The following is a 12,249-nucleotide window of genomic DNA, read 5'->3' as shown; positions in this document are numbered from 1 at the left end:
TTGAGGGTGTGGACTCGAAACTACCACACCAATGCAACTACCAACAATTTGGAAATTGGTCTTGATCAAGGACACATGACAAAACTAGTGGAAATGCGCATCGGCCATGGGTGGGGGGGTGCAGGAGGGGGGGTTGAAGGGGAAAGGTGGAGCATGAATCATGTAACCATGTTAAAAATGAATATTAATAAATGTTAAAAAAAAAAGAAACCCTTCTACAAGAGGCCCAAAAAGTGATTGTCCATATTTTGTTTGAAGACCTTTAATCAAGAGAACATGTTACTTCCTAAGGCAAGCTATTCCTCTTTCAAATAGTTCCAATCATTAGGAAGTTTCTTCTTATATTAAGCTGAATTCTGCCCTACTGCAGTTTCCACTCATTCTTCCTACTTTTCCTTTAGGACCAAATGGAAAAACTTGAATCAACTTCTTTCATATTATAAGCTCTAAAAAGCAGTTTCTTGGTCCTCCTGGAGTTAAGACAATGGAGAAATAATCAACAATTTTCTTACCAGATGCCAACAGATCATTGATAAGGACAAGGAACTTTTCATCAGCAACTTGGGCATCTGTCATGAGAAATACAGTGCTTACATTTTTTACTCCAGCTTTTAGGCACTGATTGGCTAAGTCCATCTGTAGAAACAGTCATAAAGAACACTAAGAAATGGTCCGGTCTTTTCCCTTTTCCCTTCCCTTTTCCCTTCCCTTTTCCCTTACCTCCCCTTCCCTTCTCCCTTCCCTTCCCTTTTCCCTTTCCTTTTCCCTTCCATTTTCCCTTCCCTTCCTTTCCCTTGCATTAGAACTAAAGGGTAGGGAACTGCACATAAATATTAGAAATACTTTTGTTTTCTATGATTCCTGATATGCAAAATGACATTTGCTCAAAAGGTCTTTGTTGAGATATAAAATATTTGAAATTTCAGCTAGTCTAATAGAGCTAGGATGTTGAATTTTGAATGGATCCAACATTAATCAATGTTGCTTCCTTTAACTCTATCTTCCCTTCCTAAAGACACAGGCACACATGCTCCTTTATTGTTCACTTTCTTTTTGTATTAGACAGAAATTTTGTGGTCTCATTTCTTTAAACTAAATTTGATTTCCCATCTGTTACCAGGACTATCCTTTAGGAATTTCAAATTAAGTCTATGGAGATCAGATGAAGTTCCTCTACAATTTCTATGGTATATTACATTTTTTTTTGGTGAAACTTCAGAAGCACTGAAATATGATTTATTGAGAAAAGTCACATTAAAGGGAAACCAGGCATATAAAGGAAAACGATGGGATAAAGAATAACAAAGATTTATGAAATATGACAAAAAGTAAGGAATGAGAAAAAAAATTATAGGTTATTAGTTCTGAAGTCTGAATCTGTGATTTCACTCATGTAAGGAAGTGCACTCTGTCAATATAAATTAGTCACTTCTCTGAAATTTAAGAGTCTTAGAGAGTTGCTTAAAGCACCATCCATTGTGTGTTGGGGAGGGACTTGAATTCAAGTACCTGAGCTCAACCTTGGCTGAAGCCAGCTCTCTGTCCATTACTTCATGCTGCCTTGTACTATAGAATATAGGTATATTTAAATTAGATATTCAGAGCATTTTGCTTCTATCTGCTTGATTTTGTTCTTACCTTAAGATCAGAAATACAATAACCTTTCCTTAGAGTGATCTGGAAAACATCCATGGAGCTGATGAAAGCTGCTAGTCTTGTCAGGCTCTGTTTTCCACTTCCACCTACTCCAACCAGCAAAGCATTTCCCCTTGGGGATTCTAGGATGCGATTGATACGAGAACTAAGCAGAGGTCGGGAAAACAAAACAAAAAATATGTTTTTAATTAAGCTTTTTTAAAAATACATTTTTAAAAAGATTTTTCCTACATATTCATGAATATAATTCCTAAATATATAAAAGAGATGGAGAAAACTAGGACACAATGGCCCCAAGAACTTATCTAATTGAAAATTCACTAATTTTTTAAGTCATCTCAGAAACACTGGCCTGAGACTGATGAGACATGAATGTCTGACAATAATTCAATTTAATTCAAGAAACACTTAAGTACCTATTATATGCAAGGTACTGAGCTGAGGCTTTAAAGACAAAACACAAAATAATACCTAAGGAATTTATAACCTTGCAGGTAAGAAGAGAATTAGAGAAAAGAACACCAATAACCATAGGGATTAGAAAAAGCAGAAGAAAAGGTGACATCCACTTTGATCTTGGAAGGAAACTAAAGAGTCTAAGTGGTAGAAGTAATGAAATTCATCCCGGGCATCAGGGTCAGCCTAGCCAAAAACACACAGTAAGAAGAAGAAATGCCTAGTTCAGGAAATGGCAAAGAGCTCAGCTTGACTAGAATAAGGAGTTCATAAAAGGGATCAATGTAAATTAAATCTGAAAAATGTGCTGAAGACAGGAGGGTGAATGGCTACTTGCATCAAAAAGGCAACAGGGAACTAAAGATTCCAGTTGTTTTTCTCTTTTTTTTTTTCATTCTACTATGGAGGAGAGCCAATTTTAGATTGGATTTTAAGGTCTAGCCTCAAAATCTGATTTAACAGTGAAAAAATTCATTGTTGTAGTGGTACCAGCCACTATAAAAAGTTCTTGTGTGGGTTTTAATCACCTGTGGAGGGAAGCTAAAGACTAAGGAGCAATGGATAAAGGTTTAAGGACTAGGGATTAAGAGGTGTGGGTTGAACAAACAGACAAGAGAAACAGAGAGAGAGAGAGATGTTCAGCATCATGTCAGTAGGCCAGGTCACAGAGAGAGTGTTGTTGTACCCAAATTTTAATACCTAACCCAGGTTCATGGCTGAAGGAAGAATCACACTGACAATGCAATATGCAAGAAGAGGCTCATTCTTTACTAGCAATAATAGCTAGGGTCCCTAGGCCTCAGAGAGGCATGCCTGAACGACCCCTTGGAATTCTCAGCCAAGAGTTTATATAGAAATGTTTGGGGAAGGGGGTTGGGACATACATAATTATCAAGGTAGTGTCAGGGACAGGTGGTCAGGAAGCATCTGGGGAGGGCGGGGTTTCAGGGTCAGGGGTCTGGAAGCATTTGGCAAACATACATTAAATAGGCAAATATTGTTAAGCAGGCAAACACAGACAAACATTCCTCAAAAAGGTTAATATTCATCAGATAAGATAGCTTCAGTTTTAGGTTTATGATAGGGGGAGATAAGGAAGACTGTGCTGGGAAACCTTGGGGGCTGGGGGTAGCTTGTCCAGGCCAGAAATAGTTCAGTAGACTGCCAGACTGATTTTTAAATCCAACATTCCCTTCTTTTTCTTTTGATCCTGAGGAATCATCCTCAGGTGGTCCTTTAAAGATTGGTGACAGCACACACCATATCAAGGGTGGGGGTTGTCAGGTAATACTGATGCAGGACCATAAGCTAAACGGTGTTAATTCATTCCTTTACAAAAGCTGCTAGTTGGTTAAGAATAAGGGGAAGGGCACATAGTGGAAGCAAAGGGATTTTCCTGCCTATAGTTTGCCTGAAAACTTTTTTTCACTATGGAGGTACAATGTTCTATGCTGTCTCTGGGGTACAATGTCCCACAAGGTCCCATGCCATCTCCCCTCTCCTCCTCCAAATGTCTAAGGGAAGAGGGTCGATGGTTTCCATCTTCTGTAGCTTCTTCAAGCTGAGAAGGGGCGTAGAATCTCTGAGAGGGGGAACAGGAGGAGAAGCTGTGGGCACAGAGTCTTCAGAGGCACCTCTGCAGTGAATGCCAGGGTCTTGAAGGCTTGGAGATCAGAGACTGTTTCCCCAGATTGACAGACAGGTCACAAGGGGGAGCATCCCTCCCTAAGGCAGAAGTATAGAACCTAGGACTAGGGCAAAAACTAGAACACCAGATACAAAAAAAAAGAAAATTAGCACAATAGAAACTGATACTAAACATTAACATTTGGGTTTCTTAGCCAACAGATTTTATCCCCAGAAATCATCCTCTGACAGGAATTAAACCTTTTAGGAAATTTGATCCCTAAGTTGTTTGCAGAGCTGGCATATGATGTTTCTGTTAAAAAAATATCCTTTCGTAAGGCCCACATTAATATGGCATCTATAACTACTCGAATAACAACACTTTACAGATAAATTTCTTTATCCCAGATCCTGGAGGAAATCCAGAAAGCCCTGGGTTATTTCCAGGGTCAAGATCCAAACTTCAGCTGTGGTAAATTAAGGCTGCAAGCTACAAGTCATCTATCACTAAACTTCACCTACTTCTCAGTGTGTTCCCTAACAATTTGACAATTTCCAATTATTAACCTAATAGGTTGTTTGGGGAGATGGAAACATTAATTTTACAACTTGCATTAAGTGCTGATTATGGGAACTTGCTCCAAAAGGGAAGGCAGATATGTGTCCCAAGGGACACATAATAAGGGGCTCCATGTGTAGGCCAAAGCTGTCACTGGCTCATGCCATCCTTGTGTCACTCAAGCATTAGTAGCCTAGATGGTCAGAAGAGGTCCAGTCCAAGTTGAGCCCTAGAATTGCCTCTCTAACCATCACAGAATATTCTCTGTCTTTTGCACTATATCACTACTGGATCCCAGAAGCCTTTTCCTTCCTTGAAAGACAAGTCTTTCCCATTACAGCTCAGAGAAATTCTGCTAAGCAGCAGTCTGAAAACAATTTCCATACCCTCAAACAAGCCTTTCACATCCCTACCAGGCTGATCACTCAGTTATTCTTACATATTTTGGCAATAACATATCACACTTTAGTCACAAAACCTGAATTAAGGAACAGGAGTGCTGGATTGAGTAGCTCCACAGTAAATATAAATCAGGGCTGTATCATCTCCTGTACCTAAGCCATACAGGAATCTCTTCAGCGTAACTTTCAAGAGAAATTCCAGAATCATTTGTGACTTTTCCCAATACCAAATACATTAATTTTAGAAATTATCCCTAGGTCAGGGATCCAATTAAAAGAGTAGAACATCTATCTATTCTCTTTCACCTCCCTATCTGTTCTCTTTCATCTCTCCTTCTCTCTCCTTCTTCCTCTCTCTTTTTCCCTCAAACCCTCTGCTTAAAAAGCAGAACACAACTTCCATTTACCCATCATGAATCTGCATACTCAGGACATCCAAGTCTCTCTTTCTTCTGTATTCAAACACAACACACCTTACCTCTTCACTTTCTCTGACTCTCTATTACCATCATAAAAATAAACATACCATTTGGTATCCCTTCAAATGCTAATCAATAACTCCCAAGAATTGAGACACTGTAACTTTAGCATAGTGCTCATTATAAGATTCAGTTCATAGCACAAATTGGTAAACTGAGGTAACCACTGAGTATTGAACAAAACCCATGGTACAGTTAGGTTTACAATGAGCTTTTGCTTACATTCAAACAACACTTAAAGCACATATTTTAGCAACAATTTACATAAAAATCATACTTAAAGGAATATCATAAAGCATGTAGTATTACAGGGTCTATTTTCAATTACAAGATTTGAAACCTTTTAAGCACTATAAACCTTAAAGAAAGCCTTTTGACCAGCAGGCTGCTTATCTATTTTCAAGACCAGGAAGTGAAATGTAATAATGAAGTTAGTCAATTTTAATATACTGAGATGAAAACCATAAACCTAAAAAAATATTTTTGATCAATTTAAACAGATACACCTCTGGCCACACCTTGATAGCCTAAGACCAGAGGATCTCAGACAGATCCCCCACTCACTAAATGCCTGAGTGCAAGGAGTCATGTCCATGCTCTTTGAAAAGGATACTTCTAAGCTAAACTTGGAGTCCTCTCATCCTCAGGGCCTCCTTCCCGAACCCAGGGGTTCACCATTTGCACCCCTATAACAACTGTACTGCTAAAAAAGGAACCTGTTTTACAAGATATCCATGACTTTTCTATCAGCTTTTACTTGCTTGAACATCTCTTTAAAACTCTGAAGTATACAATTAAAATATACTCATCTTTAAACTCTTTAAGATCTTATTTATGTACTGTATTGCTATATCAGTTCCTAAGTATCAAAGTGGAACAATTAAAAGTATTTCTCTCTTTTCCTTCCTGTTTGCAAGGAAGAGTTTATGAGCAATTTACCCTAAGGCTGCCTGGCTTGATTTAGGTTTTTATGACTTAACAACCTTGTCTCTAATCTCTCTTTACCAAGTGAGATCACCTACAATTTAAAATTTAGCATGTACCAAAATCTTCATAATAAATTATTTTCAACAAACTTTAGTTTGAACTCCACAACTTCCAAATAACTTTAAGTCCTTTAGCAATCTTTCAGTATGTAAACAACTGAATTTCAAAGCCATTTACTTTTATTCCTTTCAGACCTCTGTTTAAACAGAATAGAACCTCTAGTTCAGTTTCCTTTTACCTCAGGCATTGCTTACATAACCAATTAAATTCCATCAATATTATTCTGATTTACCATTTGTTCTAGAATTCACACCTATTATTTCTTTATCAATTAGTTGTATTTCCTCTGGCTTCTCTTCCTTTACCATTATTGCAAAATGAGGAAAGGTACTATATTTAATTGTATGTAATCCTATTAGCTTCTTGGGCTGGTCAAATTTTCTCTTGTTATTTTCATATAGTTTGCATATCATATATTCTTAACCTATTGAAAACTTAATTCTCTTTATAGTCCAAATGCATACATATTTTGTATTCATTCATCATTGCTTTCTAGCAATTTGAGTCTAAATGCATGTTAATCTCTAGATCACAAATTCCTTCTTATACATTGCACAAATTTTCAGTATCTGTATTATTAAAATCCATGCACACATTAACCACTTTAAAAACTTCTTGTGTATCATATGATCACATGTTGCTAGTTCTGACAGCACATACATTAAAAGAACATCTCATTTTAAAATCCCAAGTTTAAATTCTAGAATAAGTTCTCAATAATAACATCACAACTTTTTCTGAATGACTTTTACATCTACAAAGTAGCCAATACAATTTTTGACCTTATAGAATAAACATTTCCTCTCTGTGTCAGACTGGCTATTATTAACCACATTTAGACAATTCTCAATTCACTGAAACCAAGGCTTAACAAACTTCTAACCATGAGTTTTTGTGCTCAATAAAATCTGGTTAATATTTCACATTTGACTGACAGTTACCACAATAAATAAAATTACAGTGTACCATATCAACATCATTAGCAATCCTCAACCCTTAAAATCAGATCTTAAGTGAAAATGCTTCCAATTGTGGAGTAAAATCTCCCTTTTCTGCTCTGAATTTTTCTCTTTTTCACTCCTTTGGGGGCCCATCCAAAGGAAGAAAGAGGAAAAATCATTGAACAGATATTTTCTTTTGTCCTCTGCTGAGGATTTTTTGACTGTGGGAAGTTGAATCTTTCAACTCCCCCTCTTTTTTTTTTTTGTGATATCCAATTTAAGAATACATAGAGACGAGACTGTGACAAAGACAACAATAAACAAAAACATACAACCTTATGACAAGCATGCTTTAAAAGGAAAAAAATCAGTTCTTTAGGATCCATGTTTAAAAAGAAATACTTGCAGTGAGAAAGCTCATTAAAACAGTTGTAGCACACACTGCCCTTTCAACTGAGGCTACTCAGGTACAGTGACCAGCCATCTGATTGGCTGAGCTGATTTCCTTGTCCCCTAACTTTCCCTGTGCTTTATACTCTGATTGACCTAACCAGTCTCTCTTTGGCTGTGATTTCTAACAAAATGCTTCTTGTAGCACCTAAACAAACTGCTATCCTTTTCCAGTGGGGGTTAGAAGTGAGCTGTTCATTAGGCTGGCTGTGTTTCTTAAGGAAAGAACTTTGAACTTTCAAATCCTCTCTTATTCAGATGTTAAATCTGTCGCCAGGTCTGAGAGGTTTATTTAGAATCCTCTCCCTATTCAAATATTGTCTGCTGCCTGAGTAGTCCAGTTCCTCCAGTCTGAACTTTATGTCTACAGCCCCAGTGGCACAGTTTCTCCAGTCTGGGAGGTTAGAAATGTAGACTGGGAAGGGGAATTGCAGAATGTTTGCAGTTTTCCTCTCTAAATTCACCTTGAAGCTGGGGAAAGCAGCAAGCACCAGGTTGACTCTCCCTGGCTCATGATAAGGACGGAAATAACACCAAAGACACAGACCCAGCCAGGACACACAAAAGACGAACTAAGGACGGTTTAAACCTGACAGATTCCTGACTGGCCAAGACAACACAAGACAAAGGTGCACACACTCACACTCAATTGCCCAGACAGATCCCAAACAATTAATATGGGGATCCTGCCTCAGTCCTCTCTCTCCTCCCCACCTCCAGTGCGTCCACTGGCCTTCCTCAGGGGACTCGAACCCCTGACTTGGGGCCTCAATCCCCAAGAAAATCCGGCTGGACTCGAACCAACCAGAGGGACTCCAAAGACAAAACCCGAACCTTTTGCTTTGGGGTCCTGTGAGGCCTCGAACCTCACCAGTTCCCGTAGTAATTCCAAGGGAATAGGGAGATCAATTGGTCTACGTGGCCTGCCAATCACACACAGCACTTGTTCCCAGGGTTTCCAACCTTTGTCCGCATGGATCAAAAGGAACTGCATACTTTCCCCAGTCCTCACTCAGAAACAGGTAGAAGGGGTGCCCCTGGCTGGTGAGCTTGGCTTAGGTTCCTCTGTATCAATCCTGGAGCGGCAGGACAAGCCGAACCACTTAGCTGTATGCTTACCAGGGCATCACCTTCCCCATCAGTTCAATCACACATCCACACACATGCAGAAGGGGGCCTGTGGTAGGCTCCCTCATACAATGCAAGCACACAATCACACAACCACATGCACAGGCCACCCAACCCCAGATCTCCTCACCCTCTTGCCTCTTCTGGCAGTGGGTCCTTTCCTGGCCATCCCGGACGAGCCCCCACATGTTGTACCCAAATTTTAATACCTAACCCAGGTTCATGGCTGAAGGAAGAATCACACTGACAATGCAATATGCAAGAGGCTCATTCTTTACTAGCAATAATAGCTAGGGTCCCTAGGCCTCAGAGAGGCATGCCTGAACGACCCCTTGGAATTCTCAGCCAAGAGTTTATATAGAAATGTTTGGGGAGGGGGGTTGGGACATACATAATTATCAAGGTAGTGTCAGGGACAGGTGGTCAGGAAGCATCTGGGGAAGGCGGGGTTTCAGGGTCAGGGGTCTGGAAGCATTTGGCAAACATACATTAAATAGGCAAATATTGTTAAGCAGGCAAACATAGACAAACATTCCTCAAGAAGGTTAATATTCATCAGATAAGATAGCTTCAGTTTTAGGTTTATGATAGGGGGAGATAAGGAAGACTGTGCTGGGAAACCTTGGGGTTGGGGGTAGCTTGTCCAGGCCAGAAATAGTTCAGTAGACTGCCAGACTGATTTTTTAATCCAACAGTGTCTGAGCCCATTGCACTGTTTATGCTAGGTTTTTGATATAGGGGGTTTTCAGGATGTCAATCAAACAAGGGGAACAGCAAAAGTATTAGTATAATATAAGCATGCAATTATAAGATAAAGGATTGAGTAGTAACACAATTGTATAGCCAGGTGTTTCAGGAAGAGTATTTTGCAAATCTATCCAGTCTAGTGAAAAAACTTCTGCCTTCTCTGAATCCTGGTTTAGCCCTATTCAGATGGAAAGTCAGGCCTTTGAGTTTCTAAAAGACCCTTTCAATCTGTCTGCCAACAGCTGCAGTTTTTCACAATAATGGAGGCTTAATTTTTAAGTTCAACAAAATATTAACTCAATCCAGTTTATAAATCAATCATGTGAAATATTAGAAATATGTCAGTAAGTCTGGTCCATGAATACTTTGCTCATTAGAGACAGCTTTGGAATGCATCTTTAATATCTACATGATTCATTATAACTGAAACCCATGAATAGCATTATGTGCAATGGATATGGTGTTTGTGGAAAAGTGAACCTATCTATCAGTTTTAGGTTTTGCTTTGTCGTCTCCCCAGATTATAGGCCTTCATTGGAATAGCTTCTGCCCATTTGGTATACTTCTGATGTACTACTACATGCTTCTTAGAGTTGGAGATGGGGCTGGAGATTCTGTGATCCAATCAGACCCACACCAAACAAAATGTCTAAACAGCAGGAGTTTGATCTTTGTTGCTTTCTAGAATGTCATTGGAGGTTGCTTCTTATGAATTGCCAAAGTTTTTTATTAGGACCCCTGGATGGTATGATCATTTGCCCTTTTTAGGCTTCAGTGGTCTGGGTTTCCTTTTTTTCCACAGTCTGTCCTAAGGGCATTCTTTTACCTATTTCCTAATGTCATGGGTATCACCTTTTGTATAACATCTGAGGATATCAGTGTCTGTCCCCAGTGATGATATGGGCATGTTTGATGGTTTTCATTTCCTGTTTAGTGAAAACTATATGATTTTTACCTATGCCCTTTAAGGGTATCCTTTTTGAACAAATCATTATTCATTTGAAAAACTCTCTATTCTTTTTTCTCAATGAAGATCTAGGCTTTGAAAGCTCTGTATTACTGATATGAAACCTGCCCTCTGTAGGCCCTGAGCCCTAATCCCTCAGTGATGAGAAATTTCTTGAGGGAAATTAATTCATGATAATTAAATATATGCACACTGATAATGAGATTAAATCTACCCTGCCCATCTTTAGATTTAATCACCAAAGGTGAAAACACCTCCATTTAACTCACAAGTTGGGTGGTCTGTAACTCTCTTGTGCTAGAGTGAGTGACAAGTCAGAATTTACTGACTGCCTCCTGGGCAGTCTTAAGAAAAGCATCTGATGTGGTTGGATATGTAAACTAAGAGGAAGGCACAGAAAGTGACCCAAAAGAGGCCCCTTTTAAAAAGAGAGTTCAGGGAGTTGAGGGTACCTTCTGGTTCTTGCTTGGACATGGAGGAGCTCTGGACCTGGGACCCTCAGACCTTGATTAGACTGCTCTTAAATCTCTCTCTTAGAACTACATGTGGTGAGAGAAGGCTGACTCCTTTAACCTCCCAGGAGGTAATAGCCTCCAGGAGGCTCACTCCCTTGATTAGGAGAAGCCCTTGTGGCTAAAACCCTTGTTAATTGACTTTTAGGCTCTGGTTGGGCCTCTGGAGCCCTGCCAGAATAAAGCCCAGACTTAAATACAAATCTCTTATTCTATCTTCTTCTCATCTCTCTACTTCCACTCTCTCCTATATTTTGTAAATAAACTTCCATAAAAGTCATTTTGACTTGAGGTTATTCTTTAATTGGGAACTGATAATTATTCGATTTCCTGGCAACCTAACCTTGAATAAAATATATTCAACCAAAAGCCCCCTTTTCCCCCTTACAATACTAACTAACTGTGTCATGTTGGGAAGATCACTTTACCTCTTTCTGAGCTTCTATTTCCTTCTTTGTAAAAAATTAATTGGACTATATGATTTCTAAACTCCTTGTTAAACAATTCATTGATATTCAAAATTTATAAAATGGGAACATGCTAATTTCCCCCTTTCATCGCTGTTCATTTATTTTTAATTTTTAAGCAAATTCTTATTGAAATTTTTAATTTAAATTTCTTCCAGTATTCTTTACATTTCTACTTTCTAGAGAATCATTCTATTTAAAAAGGAATATTTTTAAGGAAAAAAGAAAAAAAAAACAGGAATAAGAGTAAAAAGAACCTCTGATCAATAAAATGTTCCAGACCTGTATAATTCCTACCTCTTCAAAAAAAATGGGGAAGATGTCTTTTCATAGCTCTTCTTTGGGGATTATGTGTAGATTTTTATAATTCTACAATATTTGCTTTTTTAATTAAAAAAAAACATTTACTTTTTGAAATGTTTTTGTTGATATATTTTTATATCATTATTATTTTCCCCAATATAATTTTCTGTCCCATACCAAAGAGTCATTACATATACAAATATAGGAGGTTTAAGTTAAAAAAAAGAAAACTGAAAATTTTGAGAAAAAATCAGCATAATTGATTAATACATCAAAAAAAGTATCAAAATATATGCAATGCACAACATTTATGGACCTCCCAACTCTATAAAGGGATTATTAGGAACATCTTCTCATAGCTCTTCTTTTGAGCCATGCCTGTTCTTTATAATTTTGAATAATCACTTTTAATATTTTTGTGGTGTTCTTTCTATTTACATTATTGTAATTATTTTATATTGTTTTCCTGGCTTAGCTTACTTCCTTGACATTAGGCTTCTTTGTACTTAT

General features: G+C 38.2%; 1 protein-coding gene across 1 annotated transcript in view; it reads right to left on the bottom strand.

Moving 5' to 3' along the window:
- Positions 1-12,249, bottom strand: part of DNAH9 (dynein axonemal heavy chain 9) — an 858,849-nt gene that overhangs the window by 325,278 nt on the left and 521,322 nt on the right. Inside the window, exons 43-44 of the mRNA XM_044675179.1 lie at positions 1,639-1,801; positions 513-636 (exon numbers count right to left, since the gene is read on the bottom strand). Of these exons, the coding sequence (XP_044531114.1) occupies positions 513-636; positions 1,639-1,801 (287 nt within the window). The remainder of the gene's footprint in view (positions 1-512; positions 637-1,638; positions 1,802-12,249) is intronic.

This window comes from Gracilinanus agilis, chromosome 4 (assembly GCF_016433145.1).
Source record: "Gracilinanus agilis isolate LMUSP501 chromosome 4, AgileGrace, whole genome shotgun sequence".
Classification (NCBI taxonomy): Eukaryota; Metazoa; Chordata; class Mammalia; order Didelphimorphia; family Didelphidae; genus Gracilinanus; species Gracilinanus agilis.
Note: the sequence above shows the minus strand (reverse complement) of the source record. Positions and strands in the feature narration are given on the sequence as shown.